The sequence below is a fragment of the Moschus berezovskii genome, chromosome 3 (genome assembly GCF_049115385.1).
Source record: "Moschus berezovskii isolate FMDL1 chromosome 3, NW_MosBer_1.0, whole genome shotgun sequence".
NCBI lineage: Eukaryota > Metazoa > Chordata > Mammalia > Artiodactyla > Moschidae > Moschus > Moschus berezovskii.
The window spans coordinates 46,052,360-46,070,599 of record NC_142462.1 but is presented as its reverse complement, the minus strand read 5'-3'; the positions used below and the strand labels follow the sequence as shown (position 1 = coordinate 46,070,599).

Here is an 18,240-nt window from a genome sequence, read left to right as displayed (position 1 = left end):
TTATTCAACCAACTAGACAATTTGTGAAAATGGAGGGTAGGATACAGTTGATTTCCTTATGACATACAATCTCCTTTATGGAAAAAAAAGAAAATTATGATATGCCTCCAAGACATGTTATTATGTTACTTTTGCACACAAAAAGAGTTTTCGGAGAGGAAAAATTAAATAACAAGTTTATTGTTTTTCTCTTTGTATACATTTAAATTCTTTTATTTAAACTTGTTAAACTTTTTGTACTCTGAAATTAAACTATATCACTGGCACAAATTGCAATACAGAATGCAATATTCATTGCCATATTTAAGAACTTCTTCCTTTTTGAAGAAAAATATTCAGAAGCGAGTGATATTCCTGCTTATTAGTTTGGATGACATCAAAATCAAAGAAAAGATGATTTAATTAAACTTATATTCATTAAAAAATGAAAAGCACTGGGGCTTGTACTTATGCACCTCTATCATAAGATAATAAAATATACTTAAACTTATGACTAGAAGATGCTAAAAAGTCCTTTCTAAATTATCAGTGTATGACTAATTAGAAGAATACTGAAATGTATTATATTAATAGAAAATAATTTAGATTAAATTTATTTTATTACATTTGAATTCTTCAAAACATGGTAATTTCATATCACTGAGAATATTGAAATAAGTGAAATATTCTTTAACCCAGATTATTTTTTATGATTATGAATTTGTTCTATAACAGAAATCATGCTTCCAACTTTTGTTAGACACTCTCAAGTTCTATTTATTGCTCTGAATCTGTGCTTCTTATAGGATGTTGAGAGTTCATAGTTAAACAACACAAAGGCCTAGTCATGTGGGACCTTGTCATCCAGAGGGTGAACAGAGAAAAGATCTCATGGGTAGGGTAAGTGTGAAGAGACTTGGAGGGCTCAGACACTGTGCTGCAGGATCAAAGCACAAGCACCTGAACAACCATGAAGTGGAAGGAAAAGATGTCAGGGACTTCCTCCAAGGGGTGGTGACTGCCCTGAATTTTGAACAATGAGTAGTAGTTACTAAACAAAGTAAGAAATGTACATTATATCTTACTGCATCTGTATTTTCCCATTACTTTTCATTCTAATGATATTTCTGAAACAAATATTCACAATAACATACCACTCAAAATATTTATAGGCTATTAACAGTTCAGTCCATTTATCAACTTTTTCAAAAGGAATGGCTCTTCTATGTAATCAGAGTCACTAGATGTTTAAAAAAAACTTAACCCTCACATTAACTTATGTCATATAACATTATACTTTTTTTTTTTTGCCTTTTTATTTTATTTTATTTTTTTCTTTGTGGGAATTTTATTTTACATACTCATTTATATAATTTTTATATATAATGGTTAATACCATCGATATTTTTATAAGACATTTGTCCACACTCACTAGTAATTTGTTTAGCATAATGTGATAATGATACATTGACATATTTGCCCAAACTCAAATTTTCTGGATTGCTATGTAGCAAACACACAACTTAATGATGACTATCACTGTATCATTTTTGAATAGGATGCTACAATGGTCTATTTGCTTCTGTTGCATGTGAGACTTTTCCTCAGCTATATCTCTAGGCAAAGTTAACACCATGATTTTTTATTTTTTTTATTTTATTTTTTTCAGTTAAAAGCATTTTTATTGAAAAAGCACAAATGCAAAGAAATGAACAGAGGAAAATTTATGCGTCGAACCTGGACTGGTCACTTATGATAATATACATGCTACAATTCCATTCTCCCCAATCATTCCACCTTCACCCTCTCCCACAGAGTCCCAAAGACTGTTCTAAATGCCTATGTCTCTTTTGCAGTCTCTTATACAGGGTTCAGGTTATCATTTTTCTAAATTCCATATATATGCGTTAATATACAATATTGATGTTCTTCTTTCTGGCTTACTTCACTCTGTATAATTGGCTCCAATTTCATCCACCTCATTAAAACTGATTCAAATGCATTCTTTTTGATGGCTGAGAAATACTCCATTGTGTATATGTACCAAAGCTTTCTTATCCATTCATCTGCAGATGGACATCTAGGTTGCTTCCATGTCCTGGCTATTATAAACAGTGCTGCAATGAACATTGGAGTACATGTGTCTCTTTCAATTCTGGTTTCCTCGGTGTGTATGCCCAGGAGTGCGATCGCTGGATCATATGGCAGTTCTATTTCCAGTTTTCTGAGGAATCTCCACACTGTTCTCCATAGTGGCTGTACTAGTTTGCATTCCCACCAACAGTGTAAGAGGGTTCCCTTCTCTCCACACCCTCTCCAGCATTTATTGCATGTAGACTTTTGGATAGCAGCCATTCTGACTGGTGTGAAATGGTATCTCATTGTGGTTTTGATTTGCATTTCTCTGATGATGAGGGATGTTGAGCATTTTTTCATGTGTTTGTTAGCCATCTTTATGTCTTCTTTGGAGAAATGTCTGTTTAGTTCTTTGGCCCATTTTTTGATTGGGTCACTTAGTTTTCTGGAATTGAGCTGCAGGAGCTGCTTGTATATTTTGGAGATTAATCCTTTATCAGTTGCTTCATTTGCTATTATTTTCTCCCATTCTGAAGGCTGTCTTTTCACCTTGCTTAGAGTTTCCTTTGCTGTGCAGAAGCTTTTGATTTTAATTAGGTCCCATTTGTTTATTTTTGCTTTTATTTCCAATATTCTGGGAGGTGGGTCTTGGAGGATCCTGCTGTGATTTATGTCGGAGAGTGTTTTGCCTACATTCTCCTCTAGGAGTTTTATAGTTTCTGGTCTTACATTTAGATCTTTAATCCATTTTGAGTTTATTTTGGTGTATGGTGTTAGGAAGTGTTCTAGTTTCATTCTTTTACAAGTGGCTGACCAGTTTTCCCAGCACCACTTGTTAAAGAGACTGTCTTTTCTCCATTTTATATTCTTGCCTCCTTTGTCGAAGATAAGGTGTCCATAGGAGCGTGGGTTTATCTCTGGGCTTTCTATTTTGTTCCACTGATCTATATTTCTGTCTTTATGCCAGTACCATACTGTCTTGATGACTGTGGCTTTAATAGCATATGCAGTATCAAATAGTTGAGTATCAAAGCATTTTGTAAACAATTCAAAGTTATACAAATGTATGCTGTCAACTCTGAAAGTACTGGTATTTTTGAAGTGTTTTTAAAAAATTTTCATCAATACTCTACCCTATTATCCACAGTATTTTGCCTGCCAATATATATAACTTATGTATATTTACCTAAATGTATTAATTTACATTTTTCCTTCTTTTTAATGCTTCACACACACATAAAACAATTCTTTAGCATTAATGATGAGTCAATGATGAAAGTTCTAATTAAAAGCAAAGTTGATAGGCATTTTACCCTGAAGGGTGCCTTGTGAAATATATAATTTCTGTTGAAGTTCTGAAAGCATAAGATGTAAGCTATAATTTTTCATTACTTATTTATGGATCCTTGGCATTTTAGGAAACTAAGTTGAGAATCATTGTCCTCTTATAAAATATGGAGAGTATCAGATAATTAAAATAAGCTGACAGTAGGAGTGATAGAAAAAATAGTTACATTTGATATCTTCCACAATATCAATAGGTTCAGCTACACTGATGAACTTTCAAAACAGGCCTTTGTACAATACTTTTCTCGGCAGTAAAACAATCAAAGAAACAAATATATTCTATACAGGCCTCTATATAGGCCTCTACATAGGTTCAAATTATTTTATTAATGAATTAGTCATAAAGTACTTGTGAATTTCACAAAAGATATTTAACATTTAATTCAGTGATTGGCATATAATCCATGAGCTGTATGGCTTTATAGTCAGCACAGTAATGTTTTAACCAAAAACATCTTCCCTCACCACTCTTGCCGTACTCTCTCTTAAAACCACCTAAATTAATATTAAATTTAAAATATCAGAAAAATTACACTCACCTTTTTGTCTTTGTTGTATTTGGTAAATATCTCCTGAGCTCTCTCTTCTCCTCCATCCGTAAACAACATGATAATCTTATTGCAGTTGGCTCTAGACACATTATACTGTAAAATATTTCAATAAAGTTGTATATCATTCATAGTAAAAGGGAGAAAGTATAAAAGCAAAATGGAAAGAGTGTGCAGGTTGCAAGTGATGACTGAAGTATCTGCTCAATAGTCAATTCTAAGAACGGGTTCCTGGATCAAGAAAAGCCTGTGCCTCCCTACACAGGGCTCTGCCTCATTTTCAACACCCACTGCTCTCCCTTTCTTTGGGTTTCTGATCAAATGTCACCTGGCCTTTGAGGACTTTCCTGACAACTGCATTTTAAGTTGTAATATTCACTCTCAACCTGTATTCTTCTTTACAGCATTTCACATTTGTTTATATGCAGTACATAATTTGTTTTTTATTATTGACATCCCCCAATAGAATATTAAGTGCCAAACAGGTATAAAGTTTTGTCTTTTTAGTTCAATAGTTTCCTTGTCTGAACGAATGCCTAATACATAATAACCTCTCAGGGATTAATTAATACATGGGTTTTAAAGTGATTAATGGACACGGTATCAATTCTATACCTCTATAATATTTACCAGAAACAAAAAATAATATTAATAAAACATACATATCCTTTCATGTATATTTTCAATCCATTTACAAATATTTGTTCCTCTTTTACTCCTCCTTCCTCCTACTTTATTCAGTTTACATTTCTGAAATTATAATGCTGATCCCAACACACAGTGCTCTTTCATATTTTGGTAAATGTCGACAGCTATTTCCAGAATATTGTCTTATTTGCTCTCAACCTGCCACATATATTCTAATTCTGAAAGGCTCAATTCCAATGTTAAATCCTCTCTTACATTTTCCCTCAAAGAGCTGGACTTAGGAAAACAATGGATTAGCATCAAAAACTCACATGAAATATACAAAGTTGAGCTTCTTTGAGGCCTGAAATTATAATCTCAGCCTTCCTAATGTTGTAAAATGTGTTTGCAAAATTGCTGAGAATAAAAAAAAATAAAATCACACTAATTTATGACTGCTCAGCTTCTTTGAAAATGTCAACCCTCTAGTGGTATTTAAAGGTGATAAGAGGAAGAGTACTAGGCAACCCACTCCAGTGTTCTTGCTTGGAGAATCCCAGGGACGGGGGACCCTGGTGGGCTTCTGTCTATGGGGTCACACAGAGTCGGACACGACTGAAGTGACACAGCAGCAGCAAAGGTGATAAAATCTGAAGCTAATTTGTAATTTTATCCCTCTAATGGCCAGATTAAAAAATGTAAGAAGAAATATCTGAAATTTTAATAATAATAAATTTTATTTAACTCAGTCATTCAAAAATAGTCAATTCAACATCAAAATCATATAAAAATTGAGAAAATAAATTTTTTTAAATTTCATAGTAAATTCTAAAATCTCAGTGTATTCTTATAACACATTTCAGTTGACTATGCACATTTCAAGCACTCAACACCCACATGTGATTATGGTTATCATACTGGACAACACAATCTAAAAATCACTAATTCTCCAGTAGTGTTTGAGTTTATTGAAGGTCCTTATTTCTATTTTTCAAAAAAGGTAAATCACATTTCCTGTTGGAAAAGGTAATGAGGACAATATGTTGTTTTAACTGCTGAAAAATTCCTGTTTCATATATTTTCACTCCACTGACTAGGCCATTAGCCCAGTGGCGGTTAAAGCTTTTAAGTAAGCATTGTGAAAACTCAAGTATTGACTAATTCTATTTATCACATTCAAAACCCGTTCTTATCTTGGAAGGCAATTATCTGAAAATTTGACCATGAAATAGTTATTACATATTTTATCATCAAAATATTTTGTGAAAGCTGTTGAAATCCCTGAATCTAAAACTAAATTCTCTGATGACTTATCTCTTCTATCTGCATATGTAAAATGGGCAAAATAATATTTACTTAAAAGACTGTCTCAAAAAAGTGACAGTTTTTAGCACAGGACTTGGTTTCATTTTTTAAAATAGTGGGGGTATTATTATTATTATTATGGAATATAAATATCACAGTTAGCACACTGCATCTTGCTGATCATTTTTAGCACACTCACAAAAGGAGAACTGAAGAAATGCTTGTTTTCAACATTTTTTCTCTAAGTAGACTTTTCAGGATTTGTGGTAGAATAGAGTCTACCTCAGCAAATTCTCACTGGATTTTCAACTATCTAAAGAATCACACTGTCACAACAATTATACAAAATTGGCTTGGAAGGAATTAAGGTAAGGAAAAACTTGATTATGTCAATAAAAATACAATGGCTAGGGTTGGTAATTTACTTTAGTGTGGTGTTTCATAGCACACTTTGCTGTATCTCTGTAGCTCTGCAGCACAGCATCTATCATATACGCACTCAAAAAATTTTTTTTAAAAATCCATCTCATATATTTGTCAATATTTTATGAAATGTGAACTGAAGACTAATTCAAATCAATGTCTAATTCTTTTGGACACTTGATTCAGGGATCTTAAGGGTAAACCATGCCAGGAAAAACAGAAGATAAGAAATGGTATTGTGTGTAAGAAAAAGACAAAACATGCTTCAGCTCAACAAGGCATTTTGTGCATTTGGGAAAATTATTTTTAAATGAAAAATTGTAATACCTAAGGGACATGTGGAAAGCAAAACATATGAGATTTACTACAGGAATAACTAAGGACATGTTAAAAATCATTTACAACTTACAAAGGCAGGAGGAGAGGCCAATAGAAGTTAGACCATATTTTATAAGTAACTAATAATGAATGTGGGAGTTAACCTGGCCTCTGTATTGTAACTGCCTCTGAAGTAGTACATCAGGCTTGAGACTCCTCCTCCTCATTTCACAACAAAAACTTGAATATGAGGAAATGAGTGAGGCCAACTGACAACACTAAGAATAATTAAAATGCCAAGATCTAAAAAACTTGATTACTGACTCAAGAGAAAAAGAAGTTATGAAAAGCCCTCACATTCCTTTACTACAGAAAGGATATATCCTAGTCTAGTAATCACCTGTGCTTGAATTTCAAAAGTTTTGAGTTTTCATTTTTATTAATGCACATACATTATTTATTAATCACATGAATTTTACCAAAGATAATTTCCCCTGAAAACTGCAGTGCTGAATTTCTTTGCTTATCTAATTGTACCTAAGAAAAATATTACTTCAAACTCCAAATAATCGAAAATTCTACCCTCACATTCATGTAGACTCCTGGGCCACCCTCCACCTTGTTTTCCAGCTCAGAGAACTTGGAGTCACCCCCATTCCCTTCTACCACCCCAACCCCTCCTAGCACTGCAATAGTTACTAGGTCACTTCCTTAACATCACTTCTAATTCAACACCAGGATTTCTAAAATAGCTTCTTAACTTAGAACACTCTTCAGACCATATCATTCTCCTACTACACACTTTCCATTTGCTCTTACATACCTTACTAAAGGATAGCTCATGGCCTTTCCATTCCCATCATTTCTTCTCTACTGCTTATGGCCCAGCCATGCCAACGAACCTGCAATTCTTTCAATGTGCACAACCTCTCACGCTTCTGTGCTTTTTTAATCTCTGGTGTTCTTTTAATCTGAAATTATTTCCCGCCCCCCTCTTCGTCTACCTAGACTTTACTCATTCCTCACAATCCCATTTTCAAGGAAAAGCAACAACTTTCTGACTTCTTTGGGTAAGTTGAGCCACTTCCCCGAGATACTCTGAGCAAACACGCACTACATGTTATATGAGAAATGATGACTTAGCAAGTTATGTTAGACTTTCTTGACAGCAAATGGTCTTTCTTGTTTATTTCTATTGTTAGGAGCCCTAACATCTGAGTAGCCAGGATAGGCCTGAGACCTTGTTTAGGCCTAAGTTTTGATTTCCTGGAGAGAGGGTGGAGGCTAAGTCCACAGAAAGTCCTCCCTAAGAAGATCCCGCCCCGCAGCGCCAAAATTAAGAAACTCCTCCCTAGAAAAGTCCCGCCAGCGCCAAAAGTCGGGCCAATCAGAGTAAAAAGGGAAATCCCCCAGAAAAACCCCGCGTGCGTATAAACTGGCCAATGAGCTTCCGTGCGTGCATGAACTGGCCAATGAGCTTCTGCCAGCTTGATCTTTTGACCAGAAATAGGTGTTTATGTAACCTGAGATTATAAAAACCGCCGTGACCTGGGCTCGGGGCTCTTGTCCCACTCCACTGCGCTGGAGGAGGCGTGAGCCCTAGCTCGAGCTAGAAATAAACCCCATTCTTGCTTTTGCATTGCTGCGAGTGTCTTATTCTACCAGTATGGGGGAACCGGACTCAGGGCATAACACTATAATTTCATCAATGTGCTATGACAGGAAATTGTGAGGCACTGGGTAAATATTGGCTGAATGAACAAATGAATGAATCCAATCAGAGACCTTGAAAACTGTTTTAGAAGACACATGCAGGAAATGACAAAATCAAATTTGCAGTAAAGACTAAATATAAGAGCTTATTCAATGACTTAGCAAATTTGACAGGAATTATAAGTTGATTCTGTACCAGCCTCATGCTATTTATGTATCAATTCTTCATCAGCCCAATAACTACACTCTCATGTGGTTGGCTATATCTGCAGATTCTATGGACATTCCTTCTACAACCCCAGTGAGGGGACCAAGGCAGAGAGAGGTTAAATCTGTATTCTCAACCACTGCAATAATATTGCTTTATGAGAGATATAAATCTGAATGATAGCTCCTGCTTTCAAATAGTTCAAAATGAAACAGACAACACGACCATCTGAAAATATTAGTCTGCAGTATGAGATTCATGCTATAATACTGTTCTGATATGGGGCAGGGAGTAGGTGTGGAGAGTATAAAACACTAACTATAGACATCAATGACTCATTCAAAGGAATTTTCACTTTGGAAGGAATCTCTGCTCTGAGAGTTATCCTTCTGTCCACTTTGATGTTTACCATTTGGACCTTTCTATACATTTAGGAACAACCTACAGACTCAAAACCTGATGTTTAAAACTAAAACTAAAATATTTCATCAGAAACCATTTGATGATTGAAAGCACGTTTCCAAATAAATATAGTATTAATTGAGATAAGAAAAAATAAATGATATTCTAAATGTGTCAACTAAGTTTCCAGTGCTTATTCTAAATTAAATAACCCAACAAATGTGTTTTTAAAATATAGTTTGGGGAAAAAAAGGACGGAAGAAAAGATATAAAAGAAAAAAAAATCTATATTTGAATTTTGGTTTTAAAAAATTTTTAAAAAGCTCAAAAGATTTCTCAAACCTGGAGATATATGCTTTCTAAATGAATGAAAAATAGCACTATTACTTAATCCTACAGAGCTGTAACTACCAGGATATTGAAATTCAGATACTATAACTCAATAATAAAAGACAAAGGGGACAGCATTGATACTTACATTAAGCAGCTGTTCAAATGCAAAACTAAATCCCTTCTTATAATCTGTGATTCCTTTTGCTGTGATATTATTCACTGCATCTTTCAGCACTTTCTTATTTCTCACATTTGCTTGGACGAGGTGCTGAAAACAGCTTACATCCTGGGCATTGCTGTTAAACTGCAAAAAATACAAAGGTAAATATATAAATGAACATTAAAATCAATCATGTCATTTTTACTGAATTCATGTTATACTTCTCAAGCCTATACACTGCTTTCTCTTTCAGAAAGAAAAGTGAGTAAACTGATAACAAAAGTGCACTAAAGATCAAACAGTAATTTCATCTAATCCCCAACTCCTACTGTAACAGTAATTAAGCCTCTCAGTTACATCCCTGAAGCTAGCTTGGTTTCCCTGATGATAAATTTGGGATTTGAGTTATGTGAAGCCCCGTCCAGCTCTCAAATTTTATGAGCATTTAGATGAAAAAAAAAAAAAGACTCAACAAACAATGAAATAAATTCAGAATCCAGAAATGATATGATGGTGCCTGCAGAGAATACAAGGAGAAACAGCATTTTACTTGCCTCGCATAAGGAAAAGCTTAATGGAAATACAGTACATGGAATGATAGGAACAGAGGTTTAATATATTTGAAATTTGATGGTAGTCTCACCATGAGAGTTAAAACACGAAAGTAATCTGAAAGAATCAAGAACAAGAGGTTATACAAAGAAAACAGTTGAATCATGGAGCAAGAGCACAGGCAAGCAGGTCACTGCAGAGTTACTGCTGTGAGCGACAAGGGCCTGAAGTACAAAGAGGCTGCCAGAGGAGAAAACAAGCTCTAACAATATCTGCCTCAAACTGAAAATTTAAGAATGATCACCAAAGTAATTTCACCAACCATATACAAAGTATTAATATAGTTCACAGGATATTTCCAAAAAGACAGAAACAATAAGATTTCAGCAAGAAGACTAGGGAGCTGCTTATGAGGGGGATCATCCTATCATTTATTACCTCTACTGTGAGAATGAGATGGCTGGATGGCATCACCGACTCAATGGACATGAGTTTGAGTGAACTCCGGGAATTGGTGATGGACAGGGAGGCCTGGCGTGCTGTGATTCATGGGGTCTCAAAGAGTTGGACACGACTGAGCGACTGAACTGAACTGAACTGTGTATACAAGCACCTTAGGCTCTTGGGGCTAGACTGTCATATCTGCAATAGAATAATAATAATAAAAACATTCTTGCCAAAAGGGTCTAGACAGATCAAATATTGAAGATATTCTCAGATCCAAAACATAGGTGTGGGAGGGGGGAGGGAGGCTCAAGAGAGAGGGGAGATATATATATATATATATATAAAATTATGGCTGATCCGTGTTGTACTGTAGAAGCAACACAATACTATAAAGCAGTCACCCTCCAATTAAAAAATAAATTTAAAAAAGTGGATCATAAGCCAAAACATAAATTTTACATAGTGATTATATATTCTTACAAATATCATTCTTTTTTCTCTGAAGGTCCTCCCTGAACACTAATATGATGAACTGTACAACTCATCACTCTATGAAGCAAACATTCACTGGCAGCCTGTTGTGTGTCCCGGACTGTGTGTGCCAGGTGAGAGCCCTGTGCCTTCAGACATGAGGTAAATTATCCACACACAGACACAAGGTTTGCTTTGCGCTGCATTGACTATTTTCTCTACAAATATTACGCACTTCTGCTTTTAAAATGATCTACAATTAAGTTATTACTATCCATGAGAAACCTTAAGCATAGTTAAAAGACTTGCCCATACTCACATGGGAAATAATTAATAGAGAGTCACGATTCAAACCAGCACTGTGGCAGGAGTCTGGGATTTTAACTACCTGTGCAGCACCTCTCAAAATATTACAATAAATCATGATGTGTTCTGTAAAGCAATATGATATTAAGCTCTAAGATATAATGGGTTCTAATTCAGACTGTGAGCAGTTGGAGGAAAGTTTCCCCAAGAAATGGCATTTCCTGAGATTCCAAAGAAATGTTTCCTTGAGGACAGTAGAGGAAGAACATTCCAGACAAATAGAACACATGCTAAAAGGCCCTTAGGTGACAGAAAAAAAAAAAATCCCCTCTTAGGGAAACAAGAAAATGGAGAGCTTAGCTCAGTCATATAAAAATGACCTCAGGCACGAGGCAGGGATGGACTGTGCAGTGTCTATTGGAAATGCTGAACAATTAGGAACATATTTTCTGTTGAACAGCCAGTCACAAAAAGTTTTAAGCCAAATGTAAAATAATTTAACCTAGAACTTAAATAGCTCACCCTAGCTGCTGTTGGGGAAGTAGTTTTAAGGTTAGCAAAATGTAAAGGCTGAAAAATAAGCAGAAGGCTACTGCAGGAACCTAGCTTACTAGACCAAGGGATTTTGTTATTCATGGAAGTGGTCAAAGAGAGCGATTCAAGACTTATTTTGAAGATAGAATCATGAGGCAGTGGTGGTGGAGAGTAAGAAAAGAGTGGTGTCTTGAATGCCTGCCAGGTTTCTGACACGGGTATCTGGGTGGCCGGAGAAGGGATGGGTTCAGGGACACTTGAGGATTAGAGAAGAGAGGCAGAGAGTTCAAGTGCGGGTGAGATTTCAATATATGAGATACACAAATGAAAATGTCAAGAAATCATCTTGTTAAAAGCAACAGGCTCAAAAGAAGTCTTGATTAAATATAAAAAAAAATGGAAAGCTTCAGCAGAAAAATTTGGTTTAAAACCATGTGAATAAAAGTGAAGCAGACGAGGAGTCCTTGAGAAAACTGAGTAGGAGTAAGTTCCCATGGAGGCAGGAAGGAAATCAGGAGATGGGACCATCTTAGATGACGAGAGGGGAAAAAAAACCAATGGTCTCAAGTAGAACATATTGTGGTACAGAGACAGAAAAGATGAGGACTTAAAGGAGCCCATTGAACTCATCCAGTTACACAGGCAGCATCTGGAGGCGGGGTGGAACATAATTGGAACGATGGAATGCACTGAACAACAGTGAGAAGGATTAGCCTGTGCAGAGGCAAGTGTTCAGACACCTCGGTTGAGAGGCAGAGAAGGAAAAGGGTGGTCCCTACGGGGACAAACCAGGGTCAAGGAAAGTCTTCAAAGTGAAGGATCATCAGAGCAAGAGAGGATTTATATTGAAGAAAAAAGGAAGAAAATGATGCGGGAAACAGAACAGAGGTGAAAAAGCTCTTGCAAAGACAGGGAAGGATGCGATACAGATGGCTTGTAGAGGAACAACCCTTTAAGAAGCCATGTACAGTATCCCCTTCACTGCTCTAGGAAAGAAGACTGAGGGCTGAATACAGACATTGGGTGTATGGAAATTTGATGTGGGAAGATGACACTGTTGCTTGTGGCTTTTGTCTCGAATGGACAAGGAGGCAAGGCCATAAGAAAAAAGGCAGGTGGAAGGTTTGGAGGGACTACAGATAAGACAGGAAGTAAAATGTCATCATTAGAAAAGACCCCGATGCTGGGAAAGGTTGAAGGCAGGAGGAGAAGGGGATGATAGAGGGTGAGATGGTTGGATGGCATCACTGACTCAATGGACACGAGTTTGAGCAAGCTCTGGGAGATGGTGAAGGCCAGGGAAGCCTGGCATGCTGCAGTCTATGCGGTCCCAAAGAGCTGGCCACGACTGAGTGACTGAACAATGACAAAAATGTCCTACACAGATAAATACTCAGTTCTTTGTCAGTTTTACTCTGAACGCTATGTTCAGGTACATCAAAAATATGAGAACAAAGCTCTGAAATACTTGTTTTCTGTTTTTAATAAATTCAAACATTGAAAATTCCATATCTTTTATTATTATTGTCTGTGCCACAGAACATGTGGGATCTTAGTTCCCTGACCAGGTATCAAACCTGTGTCCCCTGTAGGGAAGAGTGGAGTCTTAAACACCGGAACAACAGGGACCAAGTCCATGAAAATTATCTTCATATCTGAAATGCACTGCCTTTTTTCTCACATTATGATAATCTGACACATTTTTAATCTACATATTCTGTTCTGAAAGTAGAAGAATGTGAGAATTCCCATGTTAGAAAGTAAAAATGAAATAAAACTAAATAAAGCAGAAGTAAACAGTAGATTGTCAATACATTAATAGTAAAATGTCTGACCTTAAAGAATAATTAGAAATTAGTACAGGGAATGTTATTATGTGATTTACTTAAATCATAAAACTTGATAAAGTTACAAGTTATGTAAAAAATGAACACTGAATAATGTACTGCCCTGAGTCTTTCAGTTGACCTTGACCTGCTTTTAACACAGAAAAGCAAAGTATCTCATTAAGTCACTTCAACACAAACGGATTAAATGTAAATTTGATTCATTAAATACAACTTCAGTGATGTCTAACAGAAATACCACAATGAAAAATGCATAAATAATGCAGATAAAAGAATAACTTACAAAGTATAAGTCCCTATGGCAAATTTTATTCTCAAAGAAAGAGATGAGAAATGTGAACAGTTCCAGCTTAGGTACGTATATATTTCACAGATATCTTAGGCTTACTTGCTTTTAGAATAGAAAAAGAATAACAGATTTACTTTCAAGAACTGAAATCTCACAACTTTCTTTCAACTGAACAACTTTACAACTGAAGAACTATCACTCACTCACTCATAAAGCTTTGAAATACTACATAGTATTGAAAACATACTTAAGGAGTCCTGCTTTTGCCATCTTTTAAGAAAATATTTATTTTACATATGTACACTTAACTAACCAAAAAAAGTGTGTTAGTTGCTCAGTCATGTCCAACTCTTTGTGACCCCATGGACTGTAGCCTTGCCAGGCTCCTTTGTCCATGGAATTCTCTAAGCAAGAATAATGGAGTGAGTTCCCATTCCCTTTTCCAGGGGATCTTCTTGACCCAGGGATCAAATCCAGGTCTCTCTTCATTGTAGGCAGATCCTTTACCACCTCAGCTATCAGAAAAACCCTAACTAACCCGACAGAGACTCAAATCCAAACTAACACCACACTCATTCCTTTCCTGATCCCAGAAAATTCAACTAAGTAGGTTCCTTCCTAGAAGTGCTGAGAAAATCTGCTAGCACACTGAGACAGGAAGGAATGTGGGTTAACGTGAGCATCTGGGGTAGAAATCAGGAGGGATGCGTCTCTCTGCCCCAGAACTCAGACGTTCTTTTCTTTTCCTCTTTCATATACTCTGCTCCTTCCGCTTATTCTTTTCTTCACTTGCTTGTCCACTTACCTCAACATTCTCTCCTTATAAAAGGCTTTCATGATCTTCCGTGACTAGGTCAAATCATCCCCATTAAAACTTCTCATAGGCCTAGATGTACCTTTTATATGGAATATATCATGTTCATAATTGTATATTTCTTTGTATGATATTCTCATTAAACTGTCAACTGGATTAAAAGCCATGGTCAAAGAAAACAGCCATCCTACCACTGTAATTGACACAGTATGCATATAGTTGGTATACAATAAACATACAAACAATATTTACTGAATGGATATGTGGAGTTTAAGAAAATTAGAAAACAGGGCACAAACATCAATTATTGAGCTAAAGGCTTCTAAGTTTATGAACTGTATTTTAGTTCTCCATTGAATGTGTACATCTGTAAATATACTTTGTCCAAACAGATACTACTAAAATATCCAAATGAAGATGTATGCAGAACACCCAGCATGGAACCCAACACACAGTATATTTTAAATCAACTGTAACGCTATGGTTTTAAACAGTATTTTAGTAAAAATGTTAGTATACTCCACATGATGAAATAAGAATGGATTCCTATATTCATGAGACAGATTCATATAAGTAATATCAGCTTTAGTTAGCTTTACATAAAGTTCATTAGTGTAATGATACAAGTGTCCCTCAAACATTAGTTTAGTGCTTGAAACAGTCTGAGCATAACCATGAACAGTAAATGCCAATGCTTCCAATGAACTTTTTTATTAAATATCACATATCACAGTCAAATACACACACCAAATTAAAAGATACTTTAGGGACCAAACAAATTGTTAATTTCTCAAATGAAATATTTTAAACCCTTGGTTTTGTAAAGGCAATATCTGTTTTTTCGTTTTGATATCCTATTCTGAATAAGAAAAAAAAAATTCTGAGAGAGGAGGCTCTCTGGCTCATTGGATTAATTTAGGATACAAACACTGAAAGGCTGGTATTGCCTGATACACACAAATCAAAGAAGCATCAAATTCCTAGAAAGCAACCCTGTTGAGGAATAGCAACCCAATAATAACCTTCAGGAAGCACAAAAGCTCACCCTGAAGAGGATGGTGGGCTCAAGCAGTTATCCTTTGCAATGCTGATGAAGCAAAGGGAAAATAAACCCCAAACTGACATTTTTCTACTTCGAACTGAAGAGAAAAAGTGGCCTATTTAATCACTGTCGATCACTCAGTATGCCTTGGGCTTCCCCGGTGGCTCAGAGGTTAAAGCGTCCGCTTCCAATGCGGGAGACCCGGGTTTGATCCCTGGATCGGGAAGATCCCCTGGAGAAGATGGTAACCCACTCCAGTATTCTTGCCTGGAGAATCCCATGGATGGAGACGCCTGGTAGGCTACAGTCCACGGGGTCGCAAAGAGTTGGACACGACTGAGCGACTGAACGGAACGGAACGGATGTATTTCAAATTATTTCTTCTATTGCCATGGAAAAGTAATATAGTGTAAAATTGTGGGCTCACACCGTGTAGATAGTCAGCAAAAACAAATCAAATTCAGACTGGCCTGCCTTGGAACATGGGTATTTTTTAAAACTAGAAAATATGTGTAAAATACTCTACATAGTTGACTACTATAAATAGTTTATATAATAAATTTATGTTATATAAAATAATTTAAATGGAGTATCTAAGTTAAATAAACTGCATAAAATTTTGCACGTCAGGCATTAGTTACAAATTATGGTATCAGAAGCTATCCACATTCTGGACACCAGATGGCAATACAGGAAAAGGAAAGCAAAGTGAACGGAGGCGGTGATCTTTAAAGTCTAGGTTGTTTTATTCCTACCAAATATCTTCCCTTTATTTTGATTTTTCCAGTTTTTGCAGGAAACTAGTAAATATTATAAAGAAACAAAATGGTTATCCTAAAATCTGAGAAAATAGCTCACAGTATTTACAATATGTATATGTACCTACGCTAGTAAAGTAATACTCAAAATACTCCAAGCCAGGCTTCAGCAATATGTGAACCGTGAACTCCCAGATGTTCAAGCTGGTTTTAGGAAAGGCAGAGGAAACAGAGATCAAATTGCCAACGTCCGCTGGATCATCAAAAATGCAAGAGAGTTCCAGAAAAACATCTACTCCTGCTTTATTGACTATACCAAAGCCTTTGACTGTGTGGATCACAATAAACTGTGGAAAATTCTCAGAGATGGGAATACCAGACCACCTGACCTGCCTCTTAAGAAACCTGTATGCAGGTCAGGAAGCAACAGTTGGAACTGGACATGGAACAACAGACTGGTTCCAAATCGGAAAGAGAGTACATCAAGGCTGTATAGTATCACCCTGCTTATTTAACTTCTATGCAGGGTACATCATGAGAAACGCTGGGCTGGAGGAAGCAAAAGCTGGAATCAAGATTGCTGGGAGAAACATCAATAACCTCAGATATGCAGATGACACCACCCTTATTGCAGAAAGTGAAGAGGAACTAAAGAGCCTCTTGATGAAAAGTGAAAGAGGAGAGTGAAAAAGTTGGCTTAAAGCTCAACATTCAGAAAACGAAGATCATGGCACCTGGTCCCATCACTTTAGGGCAAACAGATGGGGAAAAAGTGGCTCACTTTATTTTTGGGGGCTCTAAAATCACTGCAGATGGTGATTGCAGCCATGAAATTAAAAGACGCTTACTCCTTGGAAGGAAAGTTATGACCAACCTAGACAGCATGCTAAAAAGCAGAGACATTACTTTGCCAACAACGGTCCGTCTAGTCAAGGCTATGGTTTTTCCAGTGGTCATGTATGGAAGTGAGCGTTGGACCATAAAGAAAGCTGAACACCGAAGAATTGATGCTTTTGAACTGTGGTGCTGGAGAAGACTCTTGCGAGTCCCTTGGACTGCAAGGAGATCCAACCAGTCCATCCTAAAGGAGATCAGTGTTGGGTGTTCATTGGAAGGACTGATGCTGAGGCTGAAACTCAGACCCTGATGCTGGGAGGGATTGGGGGCACTAGGAGAAGGGGACAGCAGAGGATGAGATGGCTGGATGGCATCACCGACTCTATGCACATGAGTTTGGGTAAACTCCAGGAGTTGGTGATAGACAGGGAGGCCTGGCATGCTGTGATTCACGGGTCGCAAAGAGTCGGACACGACTGAGCGACTGAACTGAACTGAATGAAATGAAACTTTTTTTCATAAATTAGTTGACATAAACCTGTGAATTGTAAGTTCTACTTTTTCCAGTTTATTGTTTACCTTTTAATTTTAAATTTTGAACCTGTATTTTATGACTTCTTAAAATATTTTTACACTTAGAAAACTATCTACTATTAAGGTAAATGCATTTCTGTGCTCTCTACTGATATTTGATGCTTTGTTTGCTTATTTTACATTTTGGTGTTCAGTCATGGTGGAAATTTTTACCCCCAATATTATGAATGACAATAAGATTAAAATGGTTTTTCACATAGTCAATTTCTCTTTTATTGAATAATTTTTCATTCCTGACCCATCCTGTATAATAAAGATTATGGATACATTTCCTTTAATAACTGTAAATGTATCCCTTTACTGTTTTAAT

The 18,240-nt window shown here is 36.3% G+C and overlaps 1 protein-coding gene across 15 annotated transcripts in view; it reads right to left on the bottom strand.

Annotated features, from left to right (window-relative positions):
* The window catches only part of CACNA2D1 (calcium voltage-gated channel auxiliary subunit alpha2delta 1), a 545,949-nt gene that overhangs the window by 88,628 nt on the left and 439,081 nt on the right, over nucleotides 1-18,240 (bottom strand). For all 15 annotated transcript variants that reach the window (XM_055420634.2, XM_055420636.2, XM_055420637.2 and 12 more), the window contains 2 exons: nucleotides 9,425-9,583; nucleotides 3,942-4,046 (listed from right to left, as the gene is read on the bottom strand). In XM_055420634.2, coding sequence (XP_055276609.2) covers nucleotides 3,942-4,046; nucleotides 9,425-9,583 — 264 coding nt within the window. The remainder of the gene's footprint in view (nucleotides 1-3,941; nucleotides 4,047-9,424; nucleotides 9,584-18,240) is intronic.